The sequence below is a fragment of the Prionailurus bengalensis genome, chromosome C1, assembly GCF_016509475.1.
Source record: "Prionailurus bengalensis isolate Pbe53 chromosome C1, Fcat_Pben_1.1_paternal_pri, whole genome shotgun sequence".
In the NCBI taxonomy this organism is placed as follows: Eukaryota; Metazoa; Chordata; class Mammalia; order Carnivora; family Felidae; genus Prionailurus; species Prionailurus bengalensis.
The window spans coordinates 194825361-194843998 of record NC_057345.1 but is presented as its reverse complement, the minus strand read 5'-3'; the positions used below and the strand labels follow the sequence as shown (position 1 = coordinate 194843998).

General features: G+C 39.7%; 1 protein-coding gene across 1 annotated transcript in view; it reads right to left on the bottom strand.

The window, feature by feature from the left end:
• PTH2R (parathyroid hormone 2 receptor) overlaps positions 1-17217 on the bottom strand; it is an 85120-nt gene extending 67903 nt beyond the window's left edge. The window contains exon 1 of the mRNA XM_043577667.1: positions 16913-17217. Within this exon, the coding sequence (XP_043433602.1) occupies positions 16913-16987 (75 nt within the window). The 5' untranslated portion in view covers positions 16988-17217. The remainder of the gene's footprint in view (positions 1-16912) is intronic.
• Between the last annotated feature and the right edge of the window lie 1421 nt (positions 17218-18638).

Genomic DNA, 18638 nt, shown 5'->3' with positions numbered 1-18638 from the left:
AATATATACAAAACCAGTGACATCCGAATTAAAGAGGCAGATTCCATCAATATCAATTTCCTGCTTAGGTTCTTGTACTATAGTTATGAAAGATGTCACCACTGGGAGAAATTGGGTGAAAGGTATACAGTATCCCTGTATTATTTCTTACACTGCATGTGAATCTATAATTTTCTCAAAATAGCTTTTTAATTCATATAATAGTTTTTAGTGAATTGTATTTAGTTTATTAATGATTATAACCATGACAGATCAACTAAATGTTAAATGAAACATAATAGAATCTATTAATTTGAGGAAATTAAGTTCAAATATAATAAGACTACTTGGCAAAGAATGTGAATGCAAAAGAAACCACACATTAGGTAGCTCCCCATAATTTACAGACTTCTATAAATATGAAAGGTTCCCTATTATTCTCAATGAAACCCAATTAGAACTGAGAATTTTTAAATTCCCACCCATTACCAGATCTCCTAAGCAAGAAACTAATTGTCAACTATTACTCATCAACTAATTTAAAATAACTCCCTTGACAATCAAATGAAGTAACTATGTGTATCTTCCTCAAAAGTAATTTACTTATTGGGGCGCCTGGGTGGCGCAGTCGGTTAAGCGTCCGACTTCAGCCAGGTCACGATCTCGCAGTCCGTGAGTTCGAGCCCCGCGTCGGGCTCTGGGCTGATGGCTCAGAGCCTGGAGCCTGTTTCCGATTCTGTGTCTCCCTCTCTCTCTGACCCTCCCCCGTTCATGCTCTGCCTCTCTCTGTCCCAAAAATAAATAAACGTTGAAAAAAAAATTAAAAAAAAAAAATTAAAAAAAAAAAAAAAAAAGTAATTTACTTATTTTACACAAAGTTGCCATCAAAACATAAATTCAGAGGTAGTCAAGTTAAAAACTATGCACATAAGATCAAGGAGGTTTGTGCAACATTCAATCCTTAAGGCAAAGGCTCCCTTTTCAAATCTCAGCAAAGTTGGCTCAAGATTTTTAGTTATTTAAAAACCTAATTAGTTAGTTACATCTGAAATGGCTTTCAAAATCTTTCCACACTAAGAATTTGAGAAGTTTTCTATGAACATAGAAAAGCTGAACATTTCCTTTGAATGAGGTCTCTGCAATTAGGGGGAAACACATGATTTCAAATACAGGCATACTTCACTTTATTGCGCTTCTCAGATACTTTTTTTTTTTTTTTACAAATTAAACGTTTGGGGTGACCCTGCATCGAGTGAGTCTTTCAGCACCATTTTTCCAACAGCATTTGCTCACTTCATGTCTCTGTGTCATTCTGGTAATACTTGCAGTATTTCAAACTCTTTCATTTATTATTATATTAGTTATGGTTATCTGTGATCAGTGATTATGACTCACTGAAAGCTCAGATTATGGTTAGCATTTTTTTATTAATAAAGTATTCATAATTAAGATATGTACATTGTTTTTTTCAGACATAATGCTATTATATACTTCATATACTACAGTATAGTGTAAATATAACTTTTATATTCACTGGGAAACCCAATAATTCTTTTGACTCACTTTATTGCAATATTCACTTTATTGCAATGGTCTGGAACCAAACCCATAATATCTCCAAGGTAAGTCTGTCGATCTTCAGTGTTTCACCATAAAAAATAAAAATAAAAAAGAATGAACGAAAAAGTAAGTGATGGATGTGCTAATGACCTTGATAACGATAATCATATCACAATGTAGACATACATGAAATCATCATGTTGTACACCTTTGAAAGAATCACATTGTACAACCTAAAAAAAACAGTAAAATACAAAATAAATAAGCTACCTTCACCCAAAAAAACAGTGTTGCCCTATTTGGGGACATAACAAATCATCAAGAAGATGACTGTTTCCTTCAAGCAGTTGGCAACAAAAATTTGAGATACAGAAAATCAGGCTGCAGGCCAAATTGCATTGGCCAACATTCCATCCATTTGCATCTATGGTGTCACCACCCGAGGCAACACATCTGTCATGCAGCATAGCTGTGGATTCCTGGGAAGGAGTAGTGACTGGGAAAAATACATGGTTGATATCCAATGAAAATGAGAAGGCTAATTTCCAGCAAAAGCAATGAGGTAAAAATCACCATCAATAATAAGGCCCACAAACTATAAGGTAAGTTTCACATAGTAGAAACTCTGTGCACTCATTAGCTATAACAATTATGCATGTACATTAAGAGAATAAAAGAAAATTACTATGAGAGCTTGTAAATGAAACCATCTATGACCTCTCAAAAACAGGGGGGATGAATGTTGGAACTAAACTCTGGTTTCCTTGATTTCTGATACAAGGATGTAACCACCAATTACATAATAGCTGGCTTTATGGATGAAAGAGAGGAGGCCAGGTGTGACTGTTCTTAGTTGAATGAGTAATAGTGGGGAGGAGGAGGAGGAGGAAGAGATAACAAGTAATGAGGAATTTACTCAGCAGATACGGGAATAATAAAGGGTTTCTAAATCAGGAAGAAGTGTGAATCCACATGGTCTTATTGGAGGTAAAGTAAAATTTAACCCAGTGGGGTGGGGGTGGAGGGATAGGGGAGTAGGAGAGAGCTATATTTGAGAAGACGGTGTGAGATCAGTGTAGTTTGGGACACAAACATTTGGACAGATAAATGGAGAGACAGGCGGAAGGGCCAAGAAGGCAGAGAAGCATGGAAGTTCTCGGCTTCTCTCATCCCTGAAATGCAGTTAGATCATCACCAAACCATTTTGCACACCTAGGAAATTGATCTGAGAATTAACACAACAATCTGCATAACTTGAGCCACAGAACTTGGCAACTATGCCGTGAGGAGAGGTGAACTGGGGGAGAGAGGAGCCACGGAGGGTAGGGAGCTGTTTCGTGTGGGTTTTTTTTTTAATATTTTATTTTTTATATTTGAGAGAGAGAGAGAGTAGGGGAGGGGCAGAGAGACAGAGACAGAATCTAAAGCAGGCTCTAGGCTCCAACCTGTCAGCACAGAGCCCGACGCAGGACTTGAACCCATGAACCATGAGATCATGACCCGAGCCGAAGTTGGACGCTTAACCGACTGAGCCACCCAGGCGGCCCAAGTAGGGAGCTGGTTTTGCAGAGAGAGAACAGAGAAAGGGGAGAAGAGTGCAGGAAAAGCTCTCCCTCCAAAAGAGTGGAAAGAGAAAGAGTGGAAACACTTACAAGGGACTGAACAAGAAATCTGTTCCCCAAAACCATTGACAGGGAGAAAGAAGAGGGTTTCAATACCATTAGGACTCTATAAACAGAGGTGCACAGAGTCAGAAATTTCAGAGCTCAGAGTTCCTGTGCCAGAGACTAGGAAGCTGGGTGAATCCATTTTCACCTCTCCTGTGTGTGTGCATAGATGCATACACACACCTCACTGATCCACCCCAGTAAGCTAAGAAGGGCCACCTAGTGGAGAATAGAGCCATTACACCAAGCCCCGCCCAACTGCACCCTCACAGCAAATGCCCTAGAGGACCAACACAAGTCTCTCCGCCTGCTGAGTATATGGACTATAAACTGATTCATAGCTTGAATTTTAGGGGAAACTAGATGTAACTTCATTCAGGTTTCATTCTGTTTGCTGGTCTATTTTTTTTTCTTTGTTCTCCTCTCTTTTCTTTTTCTTGGATACAGAAAGAGAAAAAATTTATTATTTTCATTTTTTTTAATAATTTTTTAAATTCTACTTACTATGTTTTTTGTTTTTGTAATTTTTTAATTCTATGTCACTTTCTTCGTTTCATTTTATTCCATTTTATTGTATATACTTTTTTAATTTTTAAACTTTTTCTTACTTTTTTCCTTTTCTTTCCCTTTTTTCTCTATTCTATCAAGTTTCTTTTAACAAGCAGACCAAAACACACCTAGGATTTAGCTTCCTTTATTTGATTTTTTTGTGTTGTTTTTAATTTTTTAATCTTCATTTTTTATTTTATTAATTCTTTTTCATCTCCAAAATGATAAAACAAAGGAATTCACCCCAAAAAAAGAACAGGAAGAAATGACAGCCAGGGCTTAATCAATACAGATATAAGCAAGATGTATTCTAGAATTTAGAACCATGATAATAAGAATACTAGATGGGGTAGAAAAAAAGCATAGAATCCCTTTCTGCAGAGAAAAAAGAGGTAAAATCTAATCATGACTAAATTAAAAATGCTATAACCGAGATACAATCTCAAATAGATGTCACAGTGGCAAGGATGGATGAAACAGAGCAGTGAATTAGTGATATAGAAGACAAAACTATGGAGAATAATGAAGCAGAAAAAAAAGAGGGAAACTAAGGCAAAAGAGCATGATTTAAGAATTAGAGAACTCACCCATCCCCCGTTCATGCTCTGTCTCTCTCTGTCCCAAAAATAAATAAACGTTGAAAAAAAAATTTTTTTTAAAAAGGGGCGCCTGGGTGGCGCAGTCGGTTAAGCGTCCGACTTCAGCCAGGTCATGATCTCGCGGTCTGTGAGTTCGAGCCCCGCGTCAGGCTCAGGGCTGATGGCTCAGAGCCTGGAGCCTGTTTCCGATTCTGTGTCTCCCTCTCTCTCTGCCCATCCCCCGTTCATGCTCTGTCTCTCTCTGTCCCAAAAATAAATAAACGTTGAAAAAAAAATTTTTTTTAAAAAGGGGCACCTGGGTGGCGCAGTCGGTTAAGCGTCCGACTTCAGCCAGGTCACGATCTCGCGGTCTGTGAGTTCGAGCCCCGCGTCAGGCTCAGGGCTGATGGCTCAGAGCCTGGAGCCTGTTTCCGATTCTGTGTCTCCCTCTCTCTCTGCCCATCCCCCGTTCATGCTCTGTCTCTCTCTGTCCCAAAAATAAATAAATGTTGAAAAAAAAATTTTTTTTAAAGAATTAGAGAACTCAGTGACTTATTAAAAAGGAATAACATCTAAGTCATAGGAGTCCCAGAAAATGAAGAGAGAGAAAAAGGGGGTAGAAGGTTTTTGTGAGAAAATCACAGCAGAAAACTTTCCTAATCTGGAGAAAGACACAGACATCAAAATCCACAAAGCACAGAGAACTCCCAGTAGATTCAACAAAAACTGGCCATCAATAAGGCATATCATAGTCAAATTCACAAAATACACAGACAAGGAAAGAATTATAAAAGCAGCAAGGGGAAAACATCCTTAACCTACAAGAGAAGACAGATCAGTTTCACAGCAGACCTATCCACAGAAACTTGTCAGGCCAGAAAGGAGTGGCAGGATATATTCAATGTGATGAGTCAAAAAGATATGCAGCCAACAATTCTTTATCAAGCAAGGCTGTTATTCAAAATACAAGGAGGGATAAAGAGTTTCTCAGACAAACAAAAACTAGCAAGGGGAAAACTTGACAGTGACAAGCAGAAGAATGAACCTGGACCGCTTTCTTACACCATACACAAAAATAAACTCAAAATGCATGAAAGACCTAAAAATAAGACAGGAAGCCATCAAAATCCTAGAGAAGAAAGCAGACAAAAACCTCTTTGACCTTGGCCACAGCAACTTCTTACTCAACATGTCTCTGGAGGCAAGGGAAACAAAAGCAAAAATGAAGTATTGGGACCTCATCAAGATAAAAACCTTCTGCAAAGTGAAGAAAATAATCAACAAAATAAAATGCAACTGATGGAATGGGAGAAGATATTTGCAAATGACATATCAGATAAAGGGTTAGTATCCAAAATCTATAAAGAACTTACCAAACTCAACGCCCAAAAAACAAATAATGCAGTAAAGACATGGACGAAAGACATGAATAGACATGTCCATTCCAAAGAAGACAACCAGATGACTAACAGACACATGAAAAAATGCTCAACATCACTCATCACCAGGGAAATATAAATCAAAACCACAATGAGATACCACCTCACACCTGTTAGAATGGCTGCAATTAACAACTCAGGAAATGACAGATGTTGGTGAGGATGTGGAAAAAGAGGAACCCTTTTGCACTGCTGGTGGGAATGCAAACTGGTGCAGCCACTCTGAAAAACAGTATGGAGATTCCTCAAAAATTAAAAATAGAACTGCCCTACAACCCAGCAATTGCACTAATAGGTATTTATCTAAAGGATACAAAAGTACAGATTCAAAGGGGCACATGCACCCCACTGTTTATAGCAACACTATCAACAATAGCCAAAATATGGAAAGAGCCCAAATGTCCATTGATGGATGAATGGATAAAGAAGATATGGTATATACACACACACACACACACACACACACACACACACACACAATGGAATATTACTCAGCAATCAAAAAGAATGAAATCTTGCCATTTGCAACAATGTGGATGGAAATAAAATGTATTATGCTAAGCAAAATTAGTCAGAGAGACAAATATCATCTGACTTCACTCATGTGGAACATGTCATATTAGTTCCAGATATATAGCATAATGATTTGTCATTCCACAATATATGCAAATATCAAATCATCCAGTTAACATCCATTACCATACATTTACAAAATTCTTTTTCTTGTGATAAGAAATTTTAAAATCTATCCTCTTAGCAACTTTCAAATATTCAAGACAGTATTATAACTATAGTCACCATGCTGTACATTACATCCTCATGACTTACTTATTTAAAAGACTTTTTTTTTTAAGTAGGCTTCATGCCCAGCACAGAGGCCAAGGCAAGGCTTGAACTCACAACCCTGAGATCAAGACCTGAGCCAAGATCAAGAACTGGACCCTCAACAGACTGAGTAACCCAGGAACCCATGACTTACTTATTTTAAAACTTATTTTAAAACTTTTAAAACTTATTTTAAAACTTGTTATTTTGACAACCTTCACCCATTTTGCCCTGTTTGGGGTTTTTTGTTTGTTTGTTGGGTAAGGTATTTTGGTGTGTTTTTTTTTAACAGCACTATTAAAATACAAAGAACTGCATATATTTAATGGGTACAATTCAATGGGTTTGGACATATGCAAACATTTATGATACCATCACCCAAATCAAGGTAATAGACGTAGCCAACATCTTCCAAAGTGTCCTTGTGATTCTTGTTTGGTTTTTGTTTTTTGTGGTACAAAGAGTTAACATGAGATCTACCCTCTTAAACTTTGAAGTGCACAATACCATGTTGCTGACTATAAGCACTATGTTGTCCTGCAGACCTCTAGAACTTGTTCACCTCACATAGCTGAAACTTAAATAGAAAGATGTTGTTCAGTGGATAAGGTATTCTTTGTTTTCCTGTATCTGTATAATTAAAGCACAAATCTTATCTTGCTTTCAATGTAAAATTGTGCCAATATACATCTGACTAGATAACCTAGGGAAATTTCTTGGCACATATATCTGAAACCACAGGTAGAGCAGGCTTCAAAAGAATGACAGAATGTAAAGTTCACAAGGGTAGGGATTTTCAGGTTTGGATTTTTTTTTTCACTGTGCATCAAGTTGCTGAGGAATTAAATGGATGTTGGAAAGGTAATAATAATGCTCCTTGCCAGGGTGCCTGGGTGGCTCAGTCTGTTGAGCGTCCAACTGTGTCTCAGGTCATGATCAGGTCATGTTGTGAGTTCAAGCCCCACAATGGGCTTGCTGCTGTCAGCTCAGAGCCTGCTTCCAATCCTCTGCCCCCCTTTTTCTGTCCCTCCTCAACTTGCAGTCTCTCAAAAATAAACACTTTCAAAAAGTGTTTCTTGGGGCACCTCGGTGGCTCAGTCAGTTAAGCGTCCAGCTTCAGGTCAGGTCATGATCTTGAGGTCCATGATTTCGAGCCCCACATCAGGCTCTGCACTGACAGCTCAGAGCCTGGAGCCTGCTTCAGATTCTGTGTCTCCCTCTCTCTCTGCCCCACCCCCATTCACACTCTGTCTCTCAAAAATGAATAAATGTTTAAAAAATGTTTTAATAAAAATAATTAGTTAAATTCTTCTTGCCTTCCTCTTAAAGTTGTTGTGAGGATTAAAGAAAGTAATCCATATAAAGCATCTAGTTAAAGGCCTTTATATGGTGAACACTGCATAAATATTAACTAGTATTATGAAGCCTATACTTTTTTAAAAGATTTTATTTTTTAAGTAATCACTACACCCAATATGGAGCTCGAACTCACAACCCTGAGATCGAGTCACACGCTCCACCAACTGAGCCAGCCAGGTGCCCCACCAAGTCTATACTTTTATCACTTTCTACATATATTTGACCAACATAAACTTAATGAAGCAAAAAAGAAAAAAAGGTTCTTATGCTGAACATGAGAACCTTTGGCAGAGATCGGCAGGCGTTTCCCATCTCTAGTTGAGGAACTTCTGTCTACACTGCACAAACAACTGAAGTAAAAGACAAAATACACGCGAGAAGGAGAATGGACAGATGCCACCAGATGGGAGACAGAAGGCACAGAACTCCTCTTTGCATTGTTGGCATTCAGTCTCCTCTAGAGTGGAAGCTCCTTGGAGAACGAGGCCATGTCTTAATCCCTTTGAGAGCCTGCACCATAAAGGTAATACCTAGTAGCCCACTGTAATTTTGCTAAATTGAAAACGAGAAGACCTAGGGAAAAAGGATTTTATTTGCAAGGTACCTCCTGTTCACAGAAAAGATGTCAGCCAGTTTTCTACTCATTCGACACCACTCATTGTGCTGGTTTTGCAGCAAGGATTGTTGAGTATATTTATTCTACAAGTATCTACCAAGACCTTTCATGGAAAAAACACTACTTATAGACACTGTGGCAGAAGATAGAAATAAAAGAAACCCTAGCCATGGATCTGGCCCTCAGGTAGGTCAGGAGCTACAGTGTGGCTCTTGGGCACTTACTACACAATTAGCATGAGTGGTAAAAAAAAAAAAAATGTGATAGACCCACAGACAAAATGCCATTACTTATATATGACCAATCTGGTGAGAAACAGAAGTATATCGCATTTTGTGGATTGATTTTTAAAAGGCATTTTTAAGACTGCGGGAAATCCCCATGTGTCCACCTATGGTTTCTTCTAATTGTTAGATCTTTAACTTCAATTAATCAACATGAAAACTGTGCTTAACTTGTACTTACATGACTACCCAAAAGCTTCCGGATGTCATGTCTTACTGATTTTATTCTTCTAGGAAATAAGATGCCAGAATATATGCTCAGAGGAGAAGTTCCACCTTGGGCTCATTATATGCATGAGTGCCTTTCTGAAGGTAGATTCTCTTGTAGTGTGGGCAGAAGGATATGCAAGCTTAGACATATCTCATGCCCACAAAATTGGTTTAAATGCATTGTTAAACATAATCTTTGCTCTCAGAAAGTGTATTTTAAAAAAATAACTGAATTTTTTTTCTCATAGAAAACAGCACTAGCCTCATTATATAAGTAAGGAAAGTGACAAGTAATATAAACTATTCTTATTCAAGAAATTGCAACCAGTTTGCAATTTGATGTAAATGGTTTCATAAAGGAAAGACAGAAGTTTGCCTTAATGACACATAGAAGTCCATTGCAATCTAGTCACACGAATATTTGGCCAGAGTGTTAAGCAACACTTTTGTTTGTTTTCTAGGTGTTTAAATATATTATAGCTACGTATCTTGGGTTTTTTTTATTTTTTTTTATTTATTTATGTATTTTGAGAGAGTGAGAGAGAGAGAGCGAGCACCAGCAGGGGAGGGGCAGAGAGAGAAGGAGAGAGAGAGAGAGAGAGAGAGAGAGAGAGAGAGAGGAGAGAATTGCAAGCAGGTTCTGTACTGTCAGTGCAGAGCCCAACGCAGGACTCAAACACATGAATTGTAAGATCATAACCTGAGCCAAAGTCAAGAGTCAAACACTTAACCAACTGAGCCACACAGGGGCACCCAATACATATGTTATCATTAACAAGAGTATTTGACTTATTTGCTAATTCAAGCAGCAATATATAATACTTCTTCTATCTACGATCATGCAAACACTTACCAATATTCAATGAGTATCTACTAGGTACCATATTCTGTAGAAAGTTATTAAGAATCAGTTCTTGCCCTCATGTAGTCCACTATCTGTGGCAGAACATCAAAACAGCTATTTTTAGACATATTTTTAAAGAAATAGCATATCATTTATGATTTTAAAACAAAAATCATATATGATGTAATTCAGAACTTTCTACATGAGCCTTACATTTAACAAGCCAATAAAATTAGCACTGATGAACACGAGCAAATATCATACTTGATAAATCTTTAGAAGAAGTCCCAGTTGAAGTAATAATAATAAACAAGATAGAATGCCTATAATAATTACTACCATTCAATATTACATTGGGAGTTCTAACTAATGCAATAAGACAAAAGATAAAAAGAAGTAACAGATATAGTTATTGGAGAAAAGTGTTACTGCTCCAGAATAAACTTGGTAGGTATGAATCAATAACTAAAAATAACAGTTTCTCTATACCAACAGTAGCTAATTAGAAAACATAATCAAAATGATGATGATGATGACAATGATGGCAGGGAGAATGAGCGAACTCTGTGACATGTACTACATTAAATGCTTCTCCTGAGGTTTTCATGATGTGTAACCCACACACCAACTCAATGAATTTGGCCTTAGGTCATCCCCATTTTTCAAATGGAGACACTGAGTTTTTGAGATGCTAAGTGATAGCTAGAGAGTAGGAAACATAGATTCCAAATTCAGTTCTTAGATTACAAATTCAGTTCTTATATCAAAGTCCATCATCTTAACCATTTTATATACTTTTGTCCCCCTCCAAAAAGCTATGATTTACTTTCTTTGAGCATCTAGAAAATTCCATCAGCCAATGGAATAACAGTCAGGCTCAACACTGAGCCTGCTTGTTTATCACTTATTAGGACAAGAGAGCTCTGGAAACATTGAACTCTCTTAGAGACCAACAGCACTTTTCTCTCCATCTCCATGACTAGAAAGATGCAGGTTCTGTGACATCCTTTGTACCCAGGGCAGTTACTTCTGTCCCTTAGAAGAGAGTGATTAATTTTTAAAATTAAAACTGGAGTAAATGCTTAGAGACTTCAGTTCCAAGTGGGATCAAAGAGGATGAGTTTTCTTAAAATGAGAGAAATACAAATGATCTCATTCAAACATGTATGCTACCCAAAGGCACCATGCTAATTGTCACAAGGTGTTCCAAATTGTTTATTAGTCCCTTGTCCCCTGTGAGTTTACAATCCAGGGGTAATCTTACAAAAAAACATATCTGCATACCCTCTTTTAGCCAGCTCTTTTAATTCCACTGTAGTCTCGTTGAGAATATCATTCACACATGTGGTTTCAGGGACCCCCTATGAAGTGCTGATGTTAATCCAGAGCTTTTCTTAAGCTTTATAATATCCAACCATCTACTAAATAACTCAGGCACCTCACACACAGCTTATCTAAAAATGTCACTCATCATATCTGCCCCGACCCACTCTTCCTTCACCTGAATGTACCTTCTAACTACCTCTTGATTCCCTCTGCCTACTTGCATCTCCAATTCTACAAAGACACACCAGTGTTATCAGAATGGCTGCAACTGCCTTCTGATTAGCTGCTCTGTCTTCAGAATGGTTTCTTGAAAGGGGAAGACAGATATTAATCAAGTACTCACATTAATAAATACTCAGAAGATAATTTGTTAATAAATTAATAAACACTATGAATAAAATGTCCAATTGCTGTCAGAATGTAATTGGGTTCTGAAGGAGAAACTGTAAGGAATAGAAGGAACAGTGTTGGAGGCAGAAAATAACCTTGAAAAATTCACACACACACACACATACACACACACACACACACACATGTAAAGCCTTTAGTGGCTCCAAATCATGTTTAGAAATAATCTCAATCTGGGGTTCCTGGATGTCTCAGTAGGTTGCTCAGGTCATGATACCGTGGTTTGTAGGACTGAGCCCCATGTCTGGCTCCACTCTGACAGGGTGGAGCATGCTTAGAATTCTCTCTCTCTGTACCTCCCTGACTTGTGCTCCTGCGCTCTCACTCTCAAAAACAAAAAATAAATAAAATAAATTTAAAAATCTCAATCTAATAATTATCCAATAAAAAGCTCTTAGCCAATCTACTTATAGAAAAGATCTGGCATTTTCATTATTAGACACCTTAAGGCTTTTGCATGTTTGCATATTTTTCTTTTTTTTCTTTTTTCAAAAAAAAAGTTTATTTTTTTGAGACAGAGAGAGAGAGACAGAGAGAGCACGTACAGGTGAGTGGCAGAGAGAGAGAGAGACAGGGAGAGAGAGAATCCCAAGCAGGCTCTATGACGTGGGGCTCAATCTCACACTGTACGATCATGCCCTGAGCCAAAATCAAGAGTCAGTTGCTTAACCAACTAAGCCACTCAGGCGCCCCTGTTTGCATACTTTTCAATTCAGTATTCTCACATCCCATGAGATAAACACCATTATTGCCCATCACTTTAGAATGGAGGAAACGAAGACTCAAAAGGTACAATGGGCTGCCTAAAGTCACATTGCTGTTAAAAGATTTAAAGAGTAACTCAGGAAGAAGGCAAAAACCCCAGAAGAAAGAAAGAACATGGATTCTAGTACATGACAAAACCAACTGAAGCTCAAGACGGGAAAATAAATGGAATGTGTGAACGTCAGTGAAAGATAGTATTTTTATTCACAAAGAATTGAGGAAGTTCCAAAGACATGAAACCTCTCTGTGCATTGACAGGAAAAGGCCATATCTAGCTCCCTTCCATCTTGGAGCTTCTGGGCTGCCAGGGCTGAAGATTCTACCCACAGTGCAGCCACAGAGAAGTCCATCGCCTTAGGGCTACAAGGCTTCCCCTATGACTAGAAGACAATGAAACCATCCTGGCTGTCAACAGGTCAGAAGGAGAACCAACCAACCACTGGATCTTTAACTACAGCAGTGCTTATGGAAATAAGTACAATGCAGACATAATCCAGGTAAGTTTCAGCTTGATTTTGCTAAGAACAGTCCCTTAGCTTACCATCTTGGAGAAGCTGCCTATGTCCTCATTCTGTCCTCCTTCTTAAATCTACCAATGATGGCTTGTTGGTAGTTACATCTGTTATCACCACAATCTCCAACTGACACAGAGATTGACATACAGGCTGTAGGCTTACTCATTTTATTTATTTATCGATCTATCCCCTTTTACCTCTATACCCCACTCCTACTTCTCTACCTTCCCAAATGCAACCACTTGTGTGAATAGACATATACACATATATCTTTTATCTCGATGTTTATACAATATATATTGCTGCTTCGTGTGCTTGTATTTAAATGTATGTAAATGGAATTATGTCATATATCTCATTGTTTATATGCCATATCTTATCCTCTTTGAAAGGATCTCATATATCCTCTTTTGTGTACCTTGAATCTACTGCTTTTTAAGTTTCACAGTATCCCATTAAGAACACCCAGTTGACCCCAACACCACAGAATTATTGCAATAACCACTATGGACTTGTGTGAGAAATTCCTTGGGATATATACACAGGGGTGAATACTGTTGGGACAGAAAGTATGAACAGACATAATTTAGCTAAGCAGTGCCAAACTGATCTCCACAATGAGAGCACCAATCTGGGGGGAGTGAGAGGGAGAATTTCAGAGTAGAAGCTAGGGTCTAAATCATAACTACTCTACTTGTTAACTGTGTGACTTGAGAATGTTACCTAACATATTTTAGCTCCATTTTCTCATGAAATGGATAATTACAGTGCCTATCTCATAAAGTTACCATGAGAATTAAATGAGATAATAATAAATTAAAATGTTTAGCACAGTATTTAGTACTTGGTAGGTAAATAAATATTATCACTGATTATCATCCCCTCCCCACAAGTAAGAGATTTGATTCCCCAGTAGACTCTGAATCTTTACACTAGAAGGTCAATATAGCTAATCCTTCTTAGTGAACAAAATAAGAGTAGAGAGAATAAGTTTCATGCCCAAGGAGGTTTCATGTTATCAGAGGAGGAATTTGAACATGGTTTTTGGGTTCCGAGGCTACTGCTCCTTCCCCCACACCAGAATGTCCCTGAAATGATTACTGAAAAATAAAACCTGCCCGTTGGTATCTGCTCAAACCTAGTACTCTATAGAACATATATACTTCCATCCACTATGTCATGATCTTCTGGGAATTTTCTCCAGTTGTGGTGATGGATTTGCATTCACTTCCCTGCCCATACACTGTCAGAGCCACACTGATCTGCAGCCATGGAGCCTGGTGTAGGTGACTGAATCTTGTGGAGTCAGCTGACTCTCGAGCCCAGCAAACCCAATGTTGTTCCTTGATAATTTTGTAAGGAAGGCAGACACTGAGATAGTCATTCAAGAAAGAACCAACCATTTGTCTGTAAGGAGTATGGTTGCCTGACAGCCTCCAGCTGCCGGACTTTCAAATGCCAGTCTCAGATCTGGGGCCAAGTGTACAATTACACAAACAACCCTGAGCTAGTAAATAAGCAACAGTGGGAGTACTAGGAGCTGGCCACTTTATCACCACGTGGGACTCCTCCGATGGGCAACCTTTACCCCTGAGGTCTGTGTGAGGTTGGCCGAGACTCTGGCAGATTTGCATCCCGATGTGAAGCTCTCCCTGTCCGATCCTACTTTCTCACTCCCTTCTCTTTCAGAGGCATTATCCCCCCACCAAACAAATCTAATTGTAACACTAGTTCCATCTCAGAGCCTGTGTCCAGAAGGACCCACTGACACAGTAAACAAAATACTACACATATTTATACAGTGCTCCCCATTGCCACATGATCAGCTGCCTTTAGGAAAGGCATTACTGGGCACTGTAATTAACACCTGGGGCGTGAATGCATGGGTTTTGAACTGTGCATTCAGGCCAAGGCAGCAATATCACCAACCAAAAATCACAGAGATATTTAAAAACAATTGACAGATACTAGTCTATACTATTTTGGGATGTGATCCAATGTTTACTGAATGTTAAACATTTGTTCTACACAAGCTTTTCTGCTTTGATGCATTCCCTTCAATACATTCTCTAAATTCAATATACATTTAGCTGGGAATGAAGACGAAGAAACTGAATATCAGAGAAGGTGTCAGTGTGTTGACCTAAATCACTTTCTTTTCACTTCCAGATTTCGCTTAACCTTCAGATTTTGCTTAAGGGGCCAAAAATGTAACATATTATCACAAACTGTCATTTCATACAATTCTTAATTTATAAATATAAATTGAAGTCAGTTTAAAGCAATGTGTCTTAACCAGAGCTAACTTTGCCTCCCAAGGGACATGTGGCAACATCTAGAGACATTTTTAGTTGTCAAAACTGGTCAGGTGTCAGGGGATGCTACGGGGATCTAGTGGGAAGGACAGGGGCGCTGCTAAATACCCTACATGTACAAGACACTCCCCACAACAAGGAATTATATGGCCCAAGATGTAAATAGTTTAAAATTACAGAAAAAGCATCCAAATGTCCTTATTGTTTTATTGAAAGCTAAAAGTAAAGGAAAAATTCTTCCCACAATCCCATAGTGATTGGGGGTGGGGGTGGGGGGTTGTGCTAATCGATATCTCCCCATTCCCTTGGAAAAAGCAATCTAGAACACTGAATAAAACAAATGGTTAGAGTTCATTTTTCCCTTATACAAGGAAGCAATGTTTTTAAGCACATTATTCGTTTTTTATGAGACAGAAACACAGGAAATATGTTAGAGATCACCAGAGTTCCATAACTGTCACCAAATTCTTAGGGTGTCTTTTTTTTCCCCCATTTGCTCATATTCCGTTATGTTAGTGAAAATTTTCAGGTTTGAGCATACCCTACAATTGCTAATAGTATTAGTCAAGATAAAACACACATATTGTTCAATTGATTTTTTAACATAAGTAGTTTGCATTAGACATCCTGGTCATGCTAGGAAAAGCCCAGTATTTAGCAGAACACTATTCCCTTTACCTTAGCGCCGTTAGGATAATTGACATATAAACTGGTCATCTGAAAGCCAAAAACATAGTAGTAAGTTTGGACAGTATCAGTACATAAATCAATGCCTTGATTTTCTCATGGTTAAAGAATGTAAAACAAAAAAAACTAACAAAAAAAAAAACAAAACACAACACAGAAACACTTGGGGCTCCATTTGATGGTCAAGGTGCGCCCCCTGCTGAAAAGAAGAGAGAAATAATGTTGATACAGCTTAAATTCACAGGGCTCTTCTGCATTACACCCACAACTACACGCATCTCCTTACAGTTCATCTGAAAAGCTGAGTGTAAACCCTACATTTTATTTGACTCAAGAAAATGTGACGTTGAATTGTAATTTGCACATTATAGAGGTTCCATTCAAAAAATTCACCCAGAAAATCTCTAAACAGTACTAGCGGTACAAAATGACAACTATCACTGATTCTTAACATTAGCAAACTGAGCCTTATTTAACACTGTATTTCTCTTCTATCTAACATCTTCGCATTAATGATACGTGATTCTCTATCAGGGAAAGCCGGTTATCCCGGCTTTCAGTAGTAGTTACTATCAATCCTAGAAGTTTAAGTTCTCAAAAGTGACAGTAAATTGCCAGCAGACAAAAATAATTTGGATTAATTAAATGAGAACCAAGGAGTGTAAGGACAAGAAAAGTTCATTCACCTCCCAGCGTCGCTTCCTGATCCAGAACCCGTGAATATCCCTTCACCTTGCATATGCCAAGACGGTGGTCTGAATAGTACCCACCCCAGAACCCTCACCTAAAGTAATTCTTTGCAGCTCCACTAAATGCCTGTCAAACCCTGCTGGGTGCACGTGTGTGTGTGTGTGTGTGTGTGTGTGTGTGTGTGCGCGCGCGCGCCCGGATGTGTCAGCGTGAGCCCAGCGCGCCTCGGTCTCCGTCTCCCTAACGCCACGTCCAGAGGCTCCGGGAAGCAGGTGCCGCGGGGCACGGACTCTTACCTGGGCTCCGACGAGAAGGCAACCTCCGAGCAGCAGCCACCCCCAGACATGGGGCGACGCTCCCGGCCCGGCCATGCCCGGACCAGCCCGAGCGAGAAGACGGACGCTCACCCCGGAGCCCGGAGAGGCTCCCCACTCGCAACTTGGCCAACGCGGGGCAAACTTGTGGCCGGGAGCTCAGCGCAGCTGGGGCGGCGGGAGCGCGTCTCGGATCCCAGTCCTGCGCGCCGCCGCCCGCGCCTCGGTCGGGTCTGCCGGGGAGAGCGGCTCGGCTCCCGGCCTTGACTCACCGCCCCGCGAGGCCCGCGTGGGAGAGGGGGGCGCTCTCGGACCACCACCCCCCCGCCCCCGATCCCGGCGCGCCCCGCGTGGAGGCAGGAGGGGAGGGGGGGACGCTCGCGCTCCTCCTGAAAGTCACTGCGTCCCGCAGCCCAGAGGACCCGAGGGCCTCGGACCCTGGGCGCTGCTGCCGCCACCCGCAGCTCCCGCCGTCTCTACTTCTGTCCACTCTACCGGCTTCCAACCCGCTGTCTCTTGGGGCGCCCTGGGTCCTCGGGGAGTGGTCTCAAAGTTCCCTGCTATCCAGAAGAGCCACCAGCCAAGGCAGGCCCTGGGTAGTGTGGTGTGCTGCACCTGTGTGCTAAGCACTGTCCACAACCCTCTCAAGTTCTCTGATTGCCTTTCTCCTAACCACTGTTTATAATAATTGTGGGGGGAGGGAGGGGGAGGAAAGGAGAGGGAGGGAGGGAGAGAGGGAGGGAGAGAAGGAGAAGGGGAGGGGGAGAGAGAGAGAGAGAGAAAGAGAGAGAGAGAGAGAAGGAAGGGGGAAAGGAGGAAGAGAGGGAGAGGGTGTGGGAGAGAGTCTACTCCAGCAGAAATCTCTGGGTCAAGATTTCTTTGCATCATTTTGAGTTTTGGGTCCAGACATTAAAGAAACGCAACTGACATTCGTTGATAGTTGTGTGTGTGTGTGTGTGTGTGTGTGTGTGTGTGTGTGTAAACATCTTCATCTGGGACAAAACCTGTTCCTTATTTTTCTTACAGGCATAAAAGATGCCAAAGACCTTGCTTTACAGACATTGAGTTCAGGAATATTCAGTCTCCCAGGATCTGACCCAGTTGGGAAAGAATGATTCTTATAGAGGAAACAAAATAATTCCCTCTCCTCTTGACAATGAAGATCTGAGATTTGTCACAATTGGCTTTCACAGGAGTGCCAAAGTGAAAACCGGGTTTGCTTTTAAAATTTGTAGATTATTAACGGTTGACCACTGTAAAACACTAGAAAGGGATAACTTTTATGTCTGTTTCTACATGTCTAAAAATGTTTACTCCTATCTATTTTAATAGCACTGTTTATATTATGTACATGTATTGTGAAAAATCTCATGTGCTCTTCGGAAGCAGCAAAATCTAAATTATACAACATACACACAGGCACACACCTGTAAAATTACCAAGTACAGTTCACTTCCTGTTTATTCTATCAAAGGTTTATTCACTCTCTGTGGTGATTATTATCTAACATCTTCAGTTTGATTAAATTATTTAGAACTATTACCTGTTATATTATCCTACTCTAGCAAGAAATAATGGCATTAGCAATAATACTGATAGATAGCATTAAGTCATTTATTCCATTCCCATTATTCTTCTAAGAACTTTACCTAAAACTAATCTTTCCATTAACTGTGAGAGATAGGCATTATTGTTAGCCATATTTACA